At 38.6% G+C, this 21,732-nt stretch overlaps 2 protein-coding genes and 1 non-coding gene across 3 annotated transcripts; 2 read left to right on the forward strand and 1 right to left on the reverse strand.

Annotated features, from left to right (window-relative positions):
* Positions 1 to 291: 291 nt before the first annotated feature.
* On the reverse strand, positions 292 to 5,422 carry LOC122655561 (BAG family molecular chaperone regulator 6). Its single transcript, XM_043849771.1, has 3 exons — positions 5,245 to 5,422; positions 2,388 to 4,425; positions 292 to 1,992 (listed from the first exon to the last, which is right to left on the reverse strand). The coding sequence occupies exons 2-3, from the start codon at positions 4,305 to 4,307 to the stop codon at positions 292 to 294; spliced, it is 3,621 nt and encodes a 1,206-aa protein (XP_043705706.1). The 5' UTR covers positions 4,308 to 4,425; positions 5,245 to 5,422.
* An 11,061-nt stretch (positions 5,423 to 16,483) lies between these two features.
* LOC122655569 (disease resistance response protein 206-like) lies at positions 16,484 to 17,094 on the forward strand. Its single transcript, XM_043849784.1, has one exon. It carries the CDS (start codon positions 16,484 to 16,486, stop codon positions 17,060 to 17,062), a length of 579 nt encoding a protein of 192 aa, XP_043705719.1. The 3' UTR covers positions 17,063 to 17,094.
* Positions 17,095 to 21,420: 4,326 nt separating this feature from the next.
* Positions 21,421 to 21,492, forward strand: TRNAC-GCA. The gene has a single exon. It is a non-coding gene; the product is annotated as a tRNA-Cys (tRNA).
* Positions 21,493 to 21,732: the final 240 nt, after the last annotated feature.

Genomic DNA, 21,732 nt, shown 5'->3' on the forward strand with positions numbered 1-21,732 from the left:
TGGCCAAAATTTTAAGCTAACAGTGCCTACTGCAAGGACATTGGCCAACAAAGCAATGGCCTCTATTTGCTTATGTTTTGCAAAATTACCACCTTGGAGCCGTGGTCATTGAAGCTCTTCTGTTTTTCTTTCCTTCCCCAGTGGAAGAATAAATAAAAGGAAAACATTAAAGAGATGAGAAAAGAATGACCAACAGAAAAGACACTTATTTTGCTTAAAAAACATCAACCTTGTAGTACATGGACTAATAAAACAACATAGAAAGCCATACATTTCAGTGGAACTCAATACTCATGCAGCACAGGTTGCAGCATTCCCTTTGGCCAGAGCATTAGATTGTTTAACCCTTCGTGGTCTCATCTTCATTTTCTTCTTGCTCTTCAACTTCCTCTCTAAATCTTTGATTCTGCCATTCAAGTCTGAAATGATAGATAACTGCTCTTTACCCGCTAGGAGCAACTTCTGTAGCATCTCCTTCAGTTTCTCATTGTCTTCAACAAGATCATTATCATGTAGAGGTACCTGCCTACCCTGAACAATATCCAGAATCTTTGGTGACTGTTCATGACTCACTTGCGCTACTGGATCTGAGCTTGTGATTTCTCCCTCCATTTCTGCAGGGAAGCTTGTTATTACCCCCTCTACCATTTCAGAACCACAGGGCTTATGATCAACTTCATCGCCAGTTACAGTTTCCGACCCATCAGTGCCATCCTTATCTTCTGTCACGTTTGGTGCTCCCCATGCTGCCTCCATAGCATCCAACTGAATACTTGGCAAGCAATCTTTCCCAACCTCTTTCACTATACATCCATCAATCTTGGGCAGTTCAGTGTCAGATATATCATCCTCGCTCTCCTTCATAATGACCCCCATATCTTCAGCCTGGGATGCAATGATGTGATCTGTAGAATCAGATGGACTGGTGCTAACGGCTTGAAAAGAATCAACATTGGTAATCACTTGATCTTCCACTCGTTTCTCTTCATGATTCCTCTCAACCCCTTGGAGAATATAAGCTGAATCCTCCAACTTGGGAGTTGTCATGTGCTCCTCATCTGTAAGATCTTCCTTAGCTGTTGGCTGCAAAACAGAGCTTCCTGGTTTAGAGTCGGAATCTGCAAATTCTAAGCTTTCTACTGTCACATGCCCAACATCTGAGTCAGTACTCAGTGTCTCTGGCTCCTCTTTTCTCCTTGTGACATGCCCAACATTCTGCTCAGAGTCGGAGCTCAGAGTGCCTTCCAACACCCCTAGTTGCAACTCTTGCAAAGTTGACAACTGAATCACATCATCCATTGCCTCCTTGAGTTGGTCTGCCACAGATTCCACAACCAGTGGAAGTTCATCCAGTTCTTGTGGCTTGCATTCCAACTCATTTTCCACCAGCATCTCAGGACCAGCAGTAGATTTTTCCTCCTCCATGTCTATTGACAGTTTCATGCCTGCAGCTTCAGACTGTGCCTCTTCAGACCCCTTATGTGGTGTTTCAATCATCTCCCTCACCAAGCAAGGCTCCACATCTGTAATGGTTTCTATCTTAGAATCTCTCTCTTTGTCCTCCAGTAGGGGCTCTAGTGCTTTCTCTTCACGTTGTTCCCTGGAATCTGCCAAGACTTCATTAGTCAATGGACCAACTACAATTTCATCATCAGCAGAACTAGTACGTAGTTTCTCCAAAATAGGCCCTTCAGTTTCTATTGACTCATTAGTTGGCCCATTTGGCTCAGTGTCATTCCCATGCAAGGCAATAGAAGGAGCCTTTGAAAGCTCTAATGGTTTCTCTTCATCATTTCTTCCCAGTGGCACACCCACATCGACATTTGTCTCTGGAATATTCTCTACCACTTGTTTGGCGCTGTTCGTTGGTGCATCCAATGTCAATTTAGATCCTTCAGATTCCTGGCTGGCCATAGAATCAAGTCTTTCCTGCAAAGAAACAAGGTCCCTGGCCACAGACTTTCTGATATCTCTGAGGCTAGGATGCAAGCCCTGATGAAATACACAAGCCACACAAAAAATCAGATAACTTAAAACCAATTCCAGTTTTCCCCTAGAAACTAACTACTCAACAGGTTATGCAAAAAACTGTAAATAGTACATCGATATGTGTGCATGTCAGCTTGTAACACTAGAGGTCATCTTTTGCTGGGACTTGATAGTTCAAGAGTCCCATAGCTCTAAGAATAAGCTATTAACATGTCATCCAATCAGGTGGATTTAATGCTTGTAGTGCACCCACGTAGTAGTGTATGGTTGTTGTACTTTACCCATACATCTAGCTTTCTGGAACATATAATCAAGCTCACCCTATGCAAACAATTGACCCTATTTTGTATAGAAGTGGTTAAAACAAAACAAACATTAAATTTAAAAAATATCCATACCTGAATTACATCCAGTTGTAGAAGAAGACCCATTATAGTTTCTCCAAGGCTCACTTTCTGCTTCTCATCCCTCTGCAATTCAGGAGAGGACTCCAGAGCATGAATACGCTCTCTAACCTCCTCCACCTGCTCACGCACTTTTCCCACCTGCCTCAGTTTCTTCAATGGTTGCCACTTTCTCACTTCATATCCACGATAGGCTGACTGAATTAAAACAGCTGCTTCAGTAACTGAAATATTTTTTGTTTTTTTCCTTGGATCCTCCCATTTTTCTGTCTTTGATTCTACTGCTTCCTTGGCAGTTTTCTGCTCTTTCTCATCCATCTCAACTTTCTTTGTGACCAGTATCTCTGGCATCTGCTCCTTACTTACCACAGGTACATCCCACAAACTCTTTATTGTATCTTCCCTTCTGCCTTTGTCCCTTATTTCAACAGCTTCTCTGTCATTCTTTCCTGCCTGTTCTTCAGAGACCTTCTTCATAGTAGAATCCTGCACTTTTGAGTCTTCGCTTTCCTTAACCGTATCCAAAGAAGTCAACGAAGTTCTACCATGTTCCTCTTGCAATTTGTCCTTCCCACCAGGAGGGCTTGGGGACCTTGAAGCGCCATTACCATTCTTCCTCCTTGGCAATGGATCAACCCGCAGGCACACAGGAGATAGCTTGGATGCCTTTGGTGATCCAGGTCGGCTTTTCATGCAGCCATGCGAAGACTTGTTTGCATTCTCTTCCATCTGTTTCACAGGAATGCTTTTGGGCGATGTCCCAGTTCCACCTGAGGATTTCTTTTCTTCAAAATCTTCCATTTGCTTCACAGGTATGCTTTTTGGTTTCAACTCTTCCTCAGCCACTTTTGCATTAACTCCAGAGGTGTCGTCTGCTACTATTGGTTTGTCCCCACATTCATCACACCGAAGAAGCTTTACTGGGATAGTTTTGAGCTTGGAGGGCACCTCCTCTGCAGACTTGGGACCCTGGCTAACCTCCTTCAGATCCTTCGTCTCAGCTTCTGGTCTCTTATCATATGCAGGCATCCAAAAAAATGGAAAAGGGAAGTGTTCCCTCTTCTCTTCATTTTGCTGATATTGCTTTGGTGGAGTATCCTCTGGAGATTTTGGAACAGAGTTGATGTCCTTCAGATCCTTTGTCTCTGCTTCTTGTGGCTTTTCATAAGCAGGCATCCAAATTATAGGACAAGGGAAGTGAGACCTGTCCTCTTCATTTTGCTCGTCTTGTGTTTTTCTTTCCTCACCTCCCTGCTTCAGTGATTTGGTGTTGCTCATGTCAAATGGAAGCCATCCACTCCAGACCTGTGGCCTTGGTTTAGAAGATAAACTCCCGTCCTCCTCCTTCACATAACCAGGGGGAATCCAAACAACTGGCTTTTGGTATTCTCCTGACTTGATCGGTGTAGATGATTTTTGTTCAGCCTTCTCAACTTCAGGCTCCTGTTCTTCAATCTTGACATTACCATCTACCTTTGAACTGCATTGATGGCTTGGGCACCCACAACAATGGTTACCAGGTAGGTTCTTATCATACTCATATCTGGGTTGTCCGACTGAGTAATGTGGAGGAGGAACACAGTAAGGTGAATAAACTTCAGGGTATGGAAGGTAAGGACCATGGTGGTAATGAGGGAATGGTGATGGCAGAAGATGAGAGTGTGGAGGTTTAAAACCGTAGCAAGCAGGCCAGTAGCCGTTGGCACAGCAGCCATGGCATTCTGCAGGGTTAAAGTAACCATAGCCACCACCGCAAGACCAAGGTTCATTCATTATGGGAGACCTGCCTGGATCACCATTAATTTGAGGTGAAGCAATTTCCCAGTTTGGATAATAGTGGTTAGGATATGAAGTATGATTTCTTTGATGAGGAGACAAGGAGTATGAACCCACAGGCCTGTAGAAGGTTGACATATTCTACTACTTTATTAAGAGGGTAAACCTACTTGGAATAGTTCTGCTTTGCTCTTGGGATTGAGCTGCAATAGATCAATTAAATACAATAACAGAGTCCAACGATAAGAACTGCAACCTGAAAAAGAAAAAGGGAAGAGGGGGAGGAGTCAATGAATGACGAATTAAAATTGATTGGGTGAGAAGATCAAAAGTTTAAAGAATATAATATAAATCTTTAATACGAAATCATATAAGCCTAACAAAAGCTCTATAGTAGGAATCATTCAAGTTTTACATTCAACAGAATAAGAATAACAACAACAACTGAGCCTTATCCCAACTAAACGAGGTCAACTACATGGATTTGAATCATAAACCAATTAACATTATTTTGATAGAAAAACAGAGATTTTTTTGGGGGAGGGTATCCAAAACAAGAAAAGAGGAATTCCAACTAAATTAAAATCATCATTATGAAAGAAAATAAGAACAGCCAAGTGATCAATTCTGTTAACAGCTGCAACTAATCCACCAATCCTATTTGAGAACAGAATTCCCATTCAGCTTCCTTTAGAAGCATGAGCCCCATTCTCATATTTCAACTCTCATCCCGCTGAGGGCTCCCTTTCTAAGGAGCGGACCTTCACTCTTCACAGAGCCAAACAGTATCCGTATTCACACAGATTTACATATCCAATTTAAGAAACTCAAATACCAATTATTATAAACAGAACCAAACTAGGGGAAAAACCCCAAAATTCGTCTTTAATATGGAACAATTACCAACAAACACGAAAACATCCATGGGAAGAAAAATTGGACGAAAATCAATTCTAATTCCACTAATCCCCCAACAATCCACCAATAAACAAGAAAGATATAACTCGACCGGAGAGGTAATTGAGAGACAAGAGTAATCAACAATATCAGACAGAGAAGAAGGAGAGTGACTTACAGTTCTTGACACAATTTCCTCCTGTAAACGATCCCTCCAAACGGTTCCACAATCCAAATGACTCGGTTATCGATTCGATTCGTTCCACAAACCCAGAAATGCAAGTTGGAAAACTGTCCCTTACTCAAGCGATCAAAGCTTTATGCTTTAGTCGATTTTCAGACAATCCGAAATCCATTAATTCGAGTCTTTATATAGTACAAATTCGAACACCAGTTTCCAGAAGATTTCCAGAAGAAGAAAGGGAAGGGAAGGGAAAACCTTCTTCTGTTTTCCAGATGTTTCTCGGTTCTCCACATCTTCCGCTGGTCTGCCGTTAGGGGGAATCCTCTGGATTTTTCGTGCCACGTGTCAGATTTTTGCCGCCAAAGCTAAAATAATCTAGAGATTCTAGACTTTCTAAAGATTCTTAATCAGAATATTCACCGTGGTGACGTGTCGCTTGTGTCCGAAAACTCAAATTTATCCCGTAAGTTCTATAAATCTACACCGTTGGATGAAGGCTAGAAGTTAGTTGTATATTAATCAACATACACCCTTGGATGAAGACCAGAAGTTAGTTATATATTAATCAACGATGTAGATTTAAGAATGCCGGTCCGATCGGTTTGGTACCAATCCCAATGGGTGTCAAATAGGCACATGGGCAGTCTGTGCAGGGGGCAAGGTGGTCATTGTGCCCACCCCCATGTGCCTAGGTGCAGGCTGTGCTGCGTCATAGAGAATAGCGCTCTATAAAAAAAAGAATGCATAATGGTGGTGGGATGAAAAGAATCTCACACGTTAGCATTTTATTGACCATTAGATGGGACAAACGACATCTTAATCGATTGTTGCCACTACCTTCCTTATTGCCTTCTCCTCTACCTTCTTTCAAGTGCACCCCTCCCCCTCTCGTGATTCCCCATCGCCCTCCCTGTCTCCCCCTCTTTGCACCCCTTCACTATTCTTCAGGAAGAGGGATAGGGTGAGGTCGGAAGAGTGATGGTGGATTGTGGGTGATGTAGTAGTAGTAGGTTGAATGGATGAAATATCTTCCATCTAATCTTGCGGTTAATAAGATTCCATTACACACCGCTAGTGTATAGATTTCTCTCTCTTATAGAATAATAGCTTTTAGTGGTTGAGATGTGTTTCTCTGTAAAAATTTGGGTTTGAGTCCTTAAATGTGGTTGGAGGTTTACAAGAAGAAGAGATGTGAAGATGAGACTTGATCCCAAGACCTAGTAACAACAATACAAGGTCCTTGTTTACATATTTAGAATGCATCATGGGCTTGGGATGCGGGTGAAACAAGGATGGGTTGGGCCAGATTTTTTAAAGCCTCCAGACAAATCCTAAGTCCTCTTAGCTCAGCCTAAGCCCAACCTGACCCTAGGTTGAGTTGAGATATCTCAGCCCAGGTGTCACACCCCGAATCCACTCCTTGGGAGGATTCAATGGTTGACCCGAATACCCGAAGTATTCGAAGATCGTCAGAATCCAAATGCAGTATTTACACATCACAAGCACAACACAATATCCAGATAACAAGTGTTTTCTTGATCAGAGTGCACGGAAAGTAAATATTTACAAGTCCTATATATATATTATTTACATTAAAGTTCCAACAGCCCAATATTCCTAAGTTCACGACCATCGGGTCAACACATAATTATTCTAAAATATAAATAGTGAAAATTCTTCCACAAAAAAGGATGGTGTTTAGCAAAAGAAAACATAAAGACAACACCACGTCATCAGTCCTTGTTCTCCAAAGACACCTTAATCGTTCGTATGATTGGGGTCACAACGCTTTGGGTCCACTTCAGCACGTTCACAGTAGTCATCAGCCTCCGCATCGAAGTAATCCTTCCTGCTACCATTACATTCACCTATAAAATAATCTAAAAGAAAATATTCCACAGGGGTGAGCTCCACTGAGCCCAGCAAATAAAGGATAGACCACACACAAATACATTCACACACAAAGCAAAAATCTTATATGTATGGATTCAATTTTAAATCTTAATTCTACCTAACAAACAAATGCCTAAGTCACTAAGTCTGTGCTACGCCAACAACTAGAGAAACATTCTCGGTTCCTTCTTAACCTCCCCGAGACGTAACCTCAACGGTTGTATAGAGCCCACACCAGTCGTTAGTATTATATATCTTCCCGTGGGTAAACCCCGATAATCATAGTCAGGACCCCATCCTGGCGTACGTCACACTCCTCAGTGACATACATAGAGCTATGATTACCCAACACCTGAACCCCTACTGGTAAAGGTTGTAGCATCAATGAATGACATTCCTAACCATATGCAGTCTAATTGGCATAGTACGAGCTGTACAGTGCTCTCGCATCTCATACTATGACACACCATACCACTCGTTTCCAAGCCGACTACAACATCTATTCTAACACAAAGATTCATATTGCATATCATTCCACATCACATCGTTCATGTCCATAAGTCATAATAATAAAATCAATAAATATTATAAGCAAAATAGGAATTTAAATATACATATGATTCATTAACAAATAGTACTAAGAATGAATTAAATACTCCCAAAAGAAATCAAAGCCTACCCCCACTTACCTTGTTATAATCGCAGTTGTGAAGTCGGACTATTCTTTAAGTCGGTTATCGGTAGGTTTCGATGACCAAATGATTATTCTCTATAATTATTAAGTCATACACAAGTATTAGGATATGCTTGAGTGTTGGTGGGATCCTAGGATAGCCTTAGGGTTAGGTTAGAATAAGTTTAGAATCACATTTAGGTTTAACAGTAGTTACAAAAATTTAAAGGAAAAATAGAGAATTTTGGATAACACAGGGGCAGAATTGGACAATGGTTTATTCTAACAAAAAGAAGCCCTATGAATCTAGTATCTAACAAAATTAGAATCAGAGCAAATGAAATTCGGATGGTGAAGTTATACCATTTCATTAAACAGGGATCAATCTGCCAGAATAGAAGATAGAACATGCTACCTAACTTGAAGTGAAATTTTAGCCCATTTATGTGAAGGCATAGTGCTGGGTCCAACCGAAGTAAAATGCCCCAAAAATCTTAACCAGACTCTTAGGTGGATTTTGGTCTGAGTCCACCTAAAAACAGAATAAATTTGGACTCTTATTGCAAATTCTGGCCTGAGTTCATCTCTGGGTCCACCTGAAAACAGAATAGGAGTGAACTCTTATTGCGGATTCTGGCCTGAGTCCACCACTGGATCCACCTCTCTGCTGAATTCGAATTTCCTAAGGTTTGAGCTTCCCAACTTGATTTCACTTGGGTTTTAAGCTATAAGGACTTGGGAAAAAGGTCACTAAGTCACCTAGGGTCATAATACCCTACTCTTATCAAAGGATTTGTTGGGTTCAATGAATAAATCATCCAAAAAGACCAAAATCTAAGATTTGCGATTAAAATTTCTAGATTCAAGTGAGGGATTAAATAGAAGGTCAAGAGTAGTCTTAGAGGTGAACATCAAGCTCCCCATAGAGTGATTTAGCTCAATTTTGATAGATTTCTAAAGGAACTATCAAGGATTAATATTGGGTAATAGTTATTATAGATTCTGAATTTGAAAAACAGTTAAATCTTAAGTTTTAATGAGACTTTGCTTAGTTAGATTTCATTAAGGAACTTAGGAATAGGGAGGACCGATATCAAGCTTCATCCTAAGGCAATTGGGTAAGAGAATAGATTTGACAAATTAGTCACGAGGCTTTATAGAAAAATGGAAGAGAGAGTGAGGTTCTTACCTACAAAATCGAAAATAAGCTCCCAAGTTTTTCCTCTTCTTCTTCTTTTTTTTTTTAGTAGTGTAGAATTGATTCAATCATTCTTCTTTAACCATCTCTTACTTCACTATACACCAAGCCACCACTTATTCCCTAGCCACCTCCTACTTCACTATTTGTTTAAGTAATACAATATAATCTATGTGCTATATAAATCATATATATACATATATATAGATATAAACATAAACATCATATTATTATATTGTATATAACTTATATTAAAATAATATTATAATACGCCTTAATTTATAGTAACATTATTATAATATAATCCATTTAAATAACATATAATAATGTATTACACAGAATTCTTGAAATTTCGTATCCGACCCGCATCGGATACAAGGCCAAATCTAAGCCTGGATGTGAATCCGTGCGTGAATCTGATGTACCCTATTGTTCAGTCCACACCGGACTCAAGGCCGGACCCAAGACTCTGCTTGTATCCTTTCTTGCCTCTGATGCTTTATATATGGTTTTTCGCTCATGAAATCCTAAGGCTCTTCTTTGGGGATCCTCCCCACTTACTCTAACACGCTCTCGCAAAAAATATTTAATTTTAAAATATCAAACACGATTTATGTTTGTCAGTTAGTGGAATTTACCACGATCTGTACATCTGTCGATGGGTCTTGCAACTACATAGGGGAGGTATCCGTCATTTTATTGGTATGTGACGCATTGGCGAAAAGGTTCTTTCTTCATCATCTATCCATTCGAACACCCAGCCAAAATTCCATAACGTATTTGATGCTACGACTTCGGATTTCGAATCTATAATCGGATTCGGGTTAGGGTTCGGGTTTGGGACTTACAACCAAAGTTCAAATTAGCCCGAATTTTTTTTGGGCATGGGTGTAACACCAGGCCCAATCCTGCAGGGCTCAGCCCAGTCCAGCCCTGATAAACCCTGATTGAGCTGGACTAGGATGAGTTGGCCCTGATTGACCTTGATTTTTGCGACCTTAACTGACCCTTCTTTTTTTTCCATTTTGTATCATCCTATGCATTAAAAAGGCGAGACACGAGATTGAGTAACATATGATTGGGTATTGGTTTGTTTCATACTCAATTGATATTAGATTTTTCTTTGGATTTAAAAAACTTAGTCCAATCTTAAATTTTTAAATACTTTCATTCAATAGACAACTAATTTTTTTTTTTGGTAAACCAATAGATATTAGATACTAAAAAAATTGCAATATGTAAACACTAAATTGTAAAGCATTACCTAACACAGGATCGGGCCGGGCTCAACCCGAGGCCTCAACCCTAGCCCAACCCGACCCTAACCCCGGGCTTGAAAATTCCAACCCTAACCCGCCCTCAGGGTTGAAAAATCTAGCCCATGCTTTGTTTGGGCTCAGGGTGGGCTAGGGCGGGCTTGGGCCGACAAAGCCAAACTTACACCCCTAGCTTGGGACATGGAATTGGTCGGGCCCAAGGTCAAATCTGGAATTCAAAATTTGAAGAAATTTTCTGAAAATTTCATAGAAGGGCCAAAATTGCCAAAAAGTGTAAAATTCAGGGACATGCATATTTTATCAGTTGGGAGGGTGAACAGTACTCTAACACATGGATTTAGTAATGGATATCGGATACAATATCGGTCTTGATTGATAAACATATGGTATCAATCCGGATTGGCCCTATCGGTCTAGATCGGACAAATTTACTCCTATTTTCCAATATAAATTGGTTTTTTAACATTTTATCCCTTGGCCCGTACTGATCCATCAATATAGGATTAGTTAGGAATCGATATCGGCAAAGGCCTATACCGATTCAGTCCATCCGATACCAATTACTAAATCCATGCTTAACATGGGTTTCTGACTGAATACTCTTGAATGCTAACCTGACTATCCGGGCCAACTTGTAAGTAATTCGGATCCAGCCCACCCATTAATCCGCCTGAAGGTTGTCCAACTAATAAGCAGATTGTTGTTGGGTTTGACAATTTGATAAATGGGCTATGGAATGCAAATGGGCTTGGGTCTGTAGTGCCCATTTGCCAGCATGAGAGCCCTCGTTCAAGTCTCGTGACTGGCCCATAGTTTGAGAAATTAGATCGGAAGCAGCGATGAATGTTGTTCGATCTTCGTAATTGATAATTTTTTTTTTTAACGTATAATAGAAAATCAATGAAACTTACCTCTTGTAACAAGATCTACAAGTCTTGAAAAAATTCCAAAAAAAAATTAATATCTGTGGAAATCTGTGCGGTGCACTGGGCATCTGACGGTGGCCAAGAACATGTTCTTGGGTTTTAAAGGTGAATAGGTGCACTGCCCACCATCGGATGCAGTTTAAGGTGCACTAGGCATTGCATCACACTTGAGAGGATAAAGATCCCATTAGCATACTCCCATCCCTACTCACGAAGTCAAAAAACACCTCTCCCTAATAAAATCAAATGGTATCAATGGGAGTGGATCTCTCCACACCATGAACATTTTATCAAAATTGATCGAAATCTTCGAGTTGTCTTGATTTAGCGTTTGACCGAAACAAAAACCCAGGGTCAAAACCCATGGTTGAAACCTAAGTTTCGACCTAAGGAGGCCCAGGGTCGAAATCTTGAAATGAGATTTGACACGTTTGAATTTCAACTCTGACCAAAACTAGATCTAAAATCGAGATCTCGATCCTTGCTCCACACCGACGGTGTAGAGAAACTCGGTTCATGTAAAAGATCCAGGGTGCAATTGACTCCAAAAGCATTGGATAGGGTTGGTGAGGTGGAATGATTTGTTGTTGAGTTGCATTATGCCAATCAAAACCCAATAAAGGGAAAGGTGGAGGGAGTGGGGGTAGGGGAGGAAAAGGGTTCAATTAGGACGTACAAGTTGGTTTGTTTTTAGTTGTAGAGTTGTGTTATGCCAATCAAAACCCAATAAAGAGAAAGGAGGGGGTGGGGTTAGGGGAGGAAAAGGTTCCACTTAGGACAAGTTGTTGGGTCAAGTCAAGAATGGATGCTTGGATTATTATTAACCACCTCCTAGCTATAATTTTAATTTGCTGTAGATTGTTATTGTCAACCTATTGTAGTTGGCTTTAGTTGCTACACAAACAGAAAAAAAAATAGAAGCAAAATTAGAATTTTTACTACACTTTTGCTTTAACAACTATTGTAGTTCCTTATGAGTCTCACATGACATTGAGCTTTATGAGTATCAAAAGGGGATTCAAATGTAAAGAATAAGGATTAAAAATCTGAAACCGACCAACCAGACAAAGGAACATTATATTTCTATCTTGGGCTGTGTTTAGTATGCATTCTCAGAATAGATTTTAAGAATAAAACACATTCTAACTTATCTGGCTTCATTATATGTTCTAGACCCAAAAATTAATTCCGAGAAAAAATATCAAGCACAGCCTTAGTATGGTAAATTTTAAAAGGATAATTTACACAAACCACCCCTGCGGTTTGACGAAAGTATAATTTTATCCCCCAATTTTAGATAATTCTACATACCCCCCCTGAGGTTTACAAACATTAACAAATACATCCATTCCGTCAGTTCATGACTAACAATATTAAAAATATGATGTGAACTGACAGAATTGCCCTTGCAAGAAAAGGAAAAAAAATCTGCAACTCATCTTCCCCAAATCGTTTGGGGAAGATGAGTTGCAGGTATCCTTGTAGGAAACACCATGGAATCCAAGATCTTTGAGAGATCTGTCTTAGATAGCTGTAAAATTCCAGATTCCTATCTCATGCAGTTAGAAGATGATCAAATAGGGATTCTTTGTAATTTTTCTTATTTTATTCATGTTATTAGAATCGTTGGAAAGTAAGAGTCCAATTTTATTCAAATCTGTCTTCTGTTTTGGATTAGATAGGTTAATTAATATCTGATGTTTAAGGGGGCATCCAACCTGTTTCTTTTTGGTCATATTTCTTTCATTAGATATATGCATTATTTTAATAAAAATCCATATTAATTAAGGACAAAAAATACTCCAATTTCCTTGTAATTTCCAAGTACATACCAAAGTATCTAAGGTTATAGAGATGAAACCTCATAGCTAAACCTTATGCTTCTCCTCCTCTCTTTGGTGGAAGCGCCTGAAATTTCACTTGAGAAATTTCTTATTTCTTGAACCCTAAATCTGAATCAAATGGATCCAACTTGCCCCCATTGAAATGATAGCCTTTCTCAACACAATGGGATGGTCAGATCCTATGAAAAAGGTTCTCTCCTCATCAGGGGTGAGGGAAAATTCGATCCTCATAATATATTGGGAGAGGGATCATAGTCGCGTTGTGTGGCCCTTGCACCAATGTGGGGGACCAATGAGAGCACACACAGAGGCATCCAATATTAAGGGTGAGATTTTTCATTTCATGGGGGGTGGGGTAGTCATTTTGCCCTTCTTGAGCCTGGGCGCAGGTGCCACGCAGTTTAACTTCCTTCTTTTTCCCTAATATATTATTCCCTCTAAGTAAACTTTCAGCATTGGAGAAATAGTTGGGCTGATGTGTCATTGGTGGATCGGAAACAAGATCAATTCAAATTCATTCTATTTTAAATATAGAAGAGGGTTTTTTGAGCAAGTGATATAAGGAAGCACATGATAATATATAGAAGAGGATAACAAAATCATTTCATGTGAAGAGAAGAAAGATAAACATGGAGGATACTACGATGCTAGCACACCCTACCCCCTGCGATATGAAAAACCTTCCCTTCAAATATATATTTTTTCTCTTTTCTCAAACCGTTTGCTTCAATGTCTAAGAGAAAGTGTGTAAAATCAAGTAACATTTAAAAAATATTATTTCTTAATCTAAAAGTCGGTGATCCCTACTCATTTTTTAAAGTTGAAAATTCAACCATTCTTGATGCCAACCAACCAAACACAGCTCTAACCAAGCTATTTTGTGGGGGCGTCAAAGCTAGCCTACCAAACTAGGCCGGGCTTGTTTTGTCTTTAGAAACGGTGGTCTTGGTGGAAAACGATCATTTCTGTCATGTTCAGGTCAAGTGAATAATAATGGGTTGACCTCCTTTAGTCTGTTAACCTTTTCTTGGGTGTACGTGGAAGTGACTGAGTGATGCGAACCGTGGGGTTTACGTGTCTCAGTGGTGCTCTTCGGGCTTGTCTCATGTTGGCTGGTGCCTCCAACCAACCTTGACCACGACCGTCATAAGAATCAAACAAGTTGTGAGCATGTGATATAAAATTTAGAGGGTATTTTAAGAAACATATTAAAACTTATAGAGTATTTAATCCCTAGAATAGTGTGATGAAAGAAACTAACTTAAATTTTTTATCATATTTAGTAATGATATATTTTACATGTAATATTTATTTTATTTAAAATTTTATTTTTCTATTTTTTTAATTCTTCTTGTAATCAAACAGAGGCTTAAGATAGTCGATAGAAATTAAAGTTTCACAAGTAAATGAAAGTCATAAAAAACCTGAGCAAACCAATGTGAGGCTATAACTTTATTATACAATCACATGGAATAATAATTACAAAAAAAAAAAAAAATTTAGATTTGAAAATTTTCTATTCTAATACTCTTTGCAACTAAACAAAACCTAAGATTTTGAATTGAACCCGTCAATATGGTATCAGAGTTCCTATACATTTATTTGTTATCCTCCCCAACAATTTCTGTCGACCGGCATAATGATAATGATTCACATAATCGGAAAAAGATAGGAAGGTAGTGTCCCCCCTTTTTAGTGACTTTCTTGTTGCCATTGGCAGTATTAGAAGCACAGTGAGGACTACTGTCACTACACCGACAGTGAAAAAAAGGAATGTAATCCATTTGTCACCATCACATGGACTACCACCCTTAAAATCCAACCTTGACTCTATAGCCAAATAAATTCCCAAACAAATATCAAAATCAACACCTAACTCTCACCCACACCATCCAACCAAACTTTGATTCTTTTGACCCACAAATCACGTTTCTTCCCAATTTTTCTTAACACTAATTAATATCTGTTCCTCCCATTTTGACTCTTAATCATAACCCTTAAATCAAGTTTCAGAACAAACCCCATCATCCATTCTCCTATTCCTTTTCCATGTTCCTTCTCTTTGATCTTTTTTTTTTTTTTTTTCTTTTTTTGTCCTTAACCTGATAGATATATGTGTTGCTTCTGAGTCACTCTTTGCTTTTCGATTGGTAGATTTGGCTATTAGTACTAGTTGCATGTTAAGCTAGCTTTCACTTGTTGCTTTATAAGTTGCAGTAAAGAGTAAAGCAGGTTTGGTTATTTCCATTTCTCTCATCTAAACCTCATTATTATTAAGAACCATCAAAATCCTATCCATAATTAATTCCTTTTCCATTCTGAAAAACAGCTAAGACATAATTTTCAATCAACCCTTGATGAACTGTAATATGTACACTTAAATCTTTGCATGGCACAATTATGATACAATTTGGTAAGAATGGTTTTAGTCTTTTAAGATGCATATGGTTATGGGCATATGGATTATAAATTAAGGTCTGGTTTGGTATGATTTCTATTTCAATTTCATGGGATAATTTATATTTCAGAAATTGTTTGATTTGATTTTTGCACCTTATTTTAATTAAATAGAAATTCTGAAATAGTTGAGTTGTTCGATGGTCAATCCAATTCTAGCCGATCTGGCTCGACTGATCCCCTTCCAAAAACTAGGTTTATGGCATATTTGGGTCGATTCATACTGATTTCTCATCAATCGACATCGAACAAGACCATTACGGATCTCAATTCTGGATTTTAAACCCTGATTAGGGTACACTTATCTCCTAAGGTAACCGTTTAGATCTACCAACCCCCCCCCCCCCCCCCCCCCCAAAAAAAAAAAAAACCCCTGAAAAAATGGTTCTCGGTCTATGCAACTTTCGGCCGGGGTGGAAAATGGACCGGGCTAGATAATACCTAAATTGATGGGCCGGGTTGGGTCAAGATGTGAAAATTCTAGGGCATGGACTATGGAATGTATTAGGTGATGTCTAACCCTCAAAAGAAAAGTCTCAGGGGTGATTCAATTCCATGTCTCCATTATTGGGTGGGTGTGTAGGACACTAGGACGTTAGGTAGCAAGTAGTAACAAACCCTCAAAACAAAAGTCTACAAGAGAAAGTGACTTAGGATATGATTAACTTGGAAAAGCTTCAGACCTATTGACTATAGTTAATTCATGCTTAAACCTTAATAACCAATATTTAGCATTAATTTGTTTACACTTTTCACCAATAATTACCACATTTAAAAAAAAAATAAAAATTAATCAGAGCAGGTCAGTAGGTGAAAGATAGAAAAGTTGTCATATGAAATCCCTATATATATAATGATGTGAAGAAGGGAAGAAATAGATAAGGGAGTTGTGTTATTGGTTTTATTGCCTTCCTTCCTCATCTCTCTCCATTGCTTCTTTATAGTTCTTGATCACTTCCAACCAAATGGAAGGAATAAGAAGAAGGTTATTGTCTCCAATTATTGTTCTTCTCTTCTTCTTCTTCCTCATTGGCTACTCTTCTTCTGTGCTTGGAATGAAGCTGAAGCAATACAAGCCTTGCAAGGAATTGGTGTTATACTTCCATGACATTCTTTACAATGGCAACAATGCAGCAAATGCAACTGCTGCCATTGTAGCAGCTCCAGAAGGGTCTAACCTTACCATTTTAGCTCCACAAAACCATTTCGGCAATATCGTCGTGTTCGATGATCCAATCACGGTAGACAACAATTTACACTCCCCGCCGGTTGGCCGTGCACAAGGTCTCTACATCTATGATAAGAAAGAAACATTCACCGCTTGGTTAGGGTTCACTTTTGTACTTAACAGTACAGACCATAAGGGTACCATTAATTTCATGGGAGCAGATCCAATACTGGTGAAAGCTAGGGACATTTCAGTAATTGGTGGTACTGGGGATTTCTTCATGCATAGGGGAATCGCGATGGTGATGACCGATTCGTTCGAAGGAGATGTGTATTTCCGACTTCGCGTTGATATCAAAATGTATGAGTGCTGGTAAAGAATTTTCTATACGCTTCATGTACGGTTAGGTGATTTTACATCAATTTTTGTTTTCATAAATGTCTCTTTAGGCACTCTTAAAGAGAGCAAGTGAGACAAATGTCATCATGTAATTGTACTATAGGTGATCCGGTCTCATTTTACCTGAAGTACGTATTGTTAGAGTTTATATATGATTTTATGTTTTCTATTTCTTTGCAAGTTTTCATAAATTTTTCTTTTTAAGATTACTTTCCTTGTAATCAAACGTTGATCATGGAAATTATGTAACTCACAAGGAAAAGGTTCATATTTATCTGGTGTGGTTTATCTTATGTGTAAGATCATTATCGCCTATTACAGGACAAAGAAGACCGACCCCTATATATGTAAAGGAGGAATGATCACAACAACACTCTAGAACTTGACTGCACTTAGCACTCCCACCTTTTTCCCATTTTAGGCCATTAGTAAGTTAACTCAAATCACTGAAACTCATAGAAGTGACCTTAAGTTTTTATAAAGAATGTCTCAAGTCATAGTACAAAGAAGACTGGCCCCTATATATATGTAAAGGAGGTATGATCACAACAACACTTGACTACTCTTAATACTCGCACTCTTTTCCCCATTAGTAACTTCATTGAAATCACTGGGAACTCACAAAAATGACTTTAAATTTTTTAAAAATTTCCTAACTCACCCTAACGACTGTTAGGGTGGGTCACTTACTCACTATCCTAAATGAATCCGGCACAAGGAATTTTTGACACCAGGAAACTAAAAAATGAGGGAATGGGCATAAGAGAAATTATCTAAATCTACGAGATAAGAAAATTAATTACAAAACAAGTGAGTTTTAAATTTATTTCACTTATTTTGTCTTGTAAATTTAATTTTGTAATTTTTTTTTTTAGATCTAAGAAATTGTTCCATGGAAATACAAATTATTTTATAGACCAACGTTTTGAAATCGCTTAAGAGATTTCAACTTAAGTGGGGCATTGACCTTTGAGTCCACTTCTCCACTTGCTAAAAAGGCAAAACTTTGATGCCATGAAGGGCCCAACCAACCAAAAGAAAGAGGTAAACCAGTAAAGCACGCATTCTTGAAAGAAACTTCTGCCAGATACATGAAGCCGCCATGAATATCCCTGGAAAAAGTTCTATATTGAATTTGAAGATCATCTTCCACTTATATATTTGTAAAAGTCCATCACATTTTATCGTTTAATCAATTTTAACTTTGAAGTGAAATGACCACTTAATTAAGTACTAATGAAATGTATGCTCCACAGAGTGGAAGTGTTGTGGAAGATAGAATTAAAGATAGAAAAGCTATACCAGAAGAACCAGTAATAATTAATCCCAATTAATGAAGTAAACAATTCTTTCCAACCATAGTGGAAATAGATTTATGGGAAAAAGAATGCTACCTGATCGAATACGGGGCTCGGCCCTGTGTCTAACTATCGTACTCTAAGGGTGTCAATTTGGGATCGGAACCGGGAACTATCCCGCTAAACCTGGTACTGGACCGTCTTATTAGTAAATGGGACAGTACTGGTATCTGATTTTGATACCGAATGATACATGGGACGGGACGGGATGGTTCTGGGACGAGATTCCCAACGGTACCAGTACCGAAATACCAATTAGGTACCGGATGGTATTGAAACTACTAGTACCGTTTAAAAAGAAAGAGTATATAAGTTTTTTTTTTTTTTTTTTTTAAGAATTACGATTCATTAGGGTTTCACTAATTGCCTTTTGAATACGAAGAGGAACAACAGGTCAACAGTCGTAACTTGAAGTCTCTCCTCACAGAACCTGCTACAGTGCCACTCCCGGCCTCCTCCCTCTTCCCTCCTCCTTCCTCCCTCCTCCCTCGATCAACTACATTTATCAGGTTCTTCCTTTTTGCACTTCGTACCATACTACCATGTGACATGTGTGATAAATAGAGTTTTGTTTGGAAAAATCAAAGAGGAAACACAACGGGATTCTTCCATTTTGTAGGACTTTCTCTAGATTTAAAAAAATGAGAAGCTTATTATATGTGATCTTAGGGAGTTTGAAGAAGTGAAACTATAATTTCATAATTTAAATTGCTTTATGAAAAGCAGTAGATAACTTAGATTTCATGACAGTGAAAAAATTCCACACCACTAATAAACCCGCCTTGTTAGAAACAATTAAGCTTCTTCTCCCTTTTCCTACAGTGCCTAGCTAGAACCGTTTAAGAACCGGTACCGTTCCATTCCACTAGTAATCGGGACTGGGATCTAAGTTTAATCCCGTTAACTAAATAGGACGGTACTAGGATTGACACTTTTGATACCGATACTGATACCATTTTATCCCACATACCAGGAACCATCCCAATTGACACCTTTATCGTGTTCTCATAGAAAAGTAGGAATTCTTAAGGACGTGGTGATCATTTCAGATGACCTTATTTCTTGACACTTTCTTGACGCAACCAGATAGCATTATCTTTCTCTGTTAGATTTATATATAAGGGAAAGTTTTCTTTCACCCACGTGAAGGAAAAGGACAGCCATCAGCCATCAATGGCTGCCGCACTAACACTCTGCGCATATATTCGATTCACAAGCTAGAACACACAGTAGGAGAACACTTCAGAAAAGGTTTCACATGGTCACCACCCCACTTTCTCATCAGATACCTTTATTTCCTTCTGCCAACTTCTTAATCTTTAACAAATGGATTTATTAGAGAAGAACTTCAAAGACCAAAGCGGAAATTTTCCTAATTCTCTGAATAAGGGCAATTTGCACAGACCTGCCAATTTATATATACATGATGTATTTCTGCAAGTTTGGATCGGAAATTTATCTTTTCAAATGCGGTGTATTGTCCAATACACCACACTTAAGAATTCAATTGTTTACCCAACACTTAAGAGGATAAAATTAAAGACGTCATTGCACTACGTAGTGCACCCCACTTGAGAGGATGAAAATTCGTTTGGATCACCTACCCATTCCTGTACGTTTTACAAATAGTTAAGGGATGACATATGTCATTTTTACTTCCATAAATGTTTTTTATGCTCTCTTAATGACAGCATGTGAAACAAATGTCATCGAATCGAATCGTACATGAAAGGGTAGTTGATCCAAACTCGTATCCGATCTTCATGTGATGGGCAATTTGTTGGTCTTGCTTTTTATGCCCATCTAGGTGGATTGCTCAAGAACGGATCCTGTCTTTGTACAAGTACTGTCCAAGGTTGTCTAGGGCCACTCACATGGAATCCACTCCTCTTGTAGGTCCCACAGAAGATTTCATGTGAATGGCCTTAGAGGACCTTGGATGGTACTTGTACAAGGACAGGATCCGCGGGCACTCGATTGCTCGAGTCCCTCCATGAGGCTGAGATGGTGGAAACATATTACAGTAGACAAAGCTTAAGATTAATATTTAAGAACAATCCTCACACTTTATTTATTAATTCTTGTAGAAAATATTCTGTGGACAATTCCCTCTTTTCTCCCTATGTCTCTCTAAAGTGGTATGATGGTAACATTCACCGTACACACCTGGATAGGTGAATCGTGATCAAGGCTTGATTTGATATAAAATTTATTTTAATTTCATGAGGTGATTTCTATTTTGAAAATTGTTTGGTTTGATTTTTACACGTTATTTTAAAGATATAGAAATCAAATAGAATAGTTATTTTGAAATAACTGACGACCTGTTGCAATTTTGAATTTGAAATTGATTTCACTTTTGCTCTTTAAGGAGTACATGATTAATTTAATGGGTAAAACAATAATTTCTTGATAAAAGTAAAATACCACACTCCTTCTCCCAATAATGGTCACGCACACTCACCACCACTCCTTCACGACTCTAGTCTCACCCCGCCAGCCTCGGCCCCTTCCTTCGCTCCTACCACCACCACCTTTGTTGCCATTGCCACCACCATCACCACCACCCTCTCCCAAAGAAATATAGAGAATCTATTATAAGTAATTACAACAACAAATAGATTTATTATTCTTGAAATATTTTAAATTGATATAACCAACACAACTTCAATTTCTTGATAAAAAATCTATTTGTTGATGAAATCAATCTAAAATTGAAATAGAAATCATACAAAATGTGGACCAAGACTCCAAAATTAAGGAGTGGTTTCTTGGTCTTATCCACCTTTGGCAACAAAAAATACTTAAATGCTCACTTCTTGTTAGAGAAATTTTTTGAAGTTCCTCATCTTCGTAAGGACAACCATTACTTCTGGTATAGGGGATTGAAGGGAAGAAACTTTCACCAAAAAAGAAAAAGAAACAATAGAAAATTAATATAGACAAAATAATTTTTAACATAATTTGTTCAACAACGGGGTTCATAGCTCAGTGGTAGAGCATTTGACTGCAGATCAAGAGGTCACCGGTTCGAACCCGGTTGGGCCCTAATAATTTTTTCTTTTTTTCTTTCGTTGAAGAATTAATAGGACCCACACCAACATAAGCTTTCAGGTGGGACACTTCCATCATCAACCGTGGGAGTGAATTCCCGTACGGAGATGCTCAAGAACTAAAAAACATTATAAAATTTCCATTTTGGGACTAGGTTATACTCGTTCTGGAAAACCGGCCTATTTTCTGGTTCTTTCTTGGACCGGTCTCACAAGCGGATAGGCAAGTCTTCAAC

Source organism: Telopea speciosissima, chromosome 1 (assembly GCF_018873765.1).
Source record: "Telopea speciosissima isolate NSW1024214 ecotype Mountain lineage chromosome 1, Tspe_v1, whole genome shotgun sequence".
NCBI lineage: Eukaryota > Viridiplantae > Streptophyta > Magnoliopsida > Proteales > Proteaceae > Telopea > Telopea speciosissima.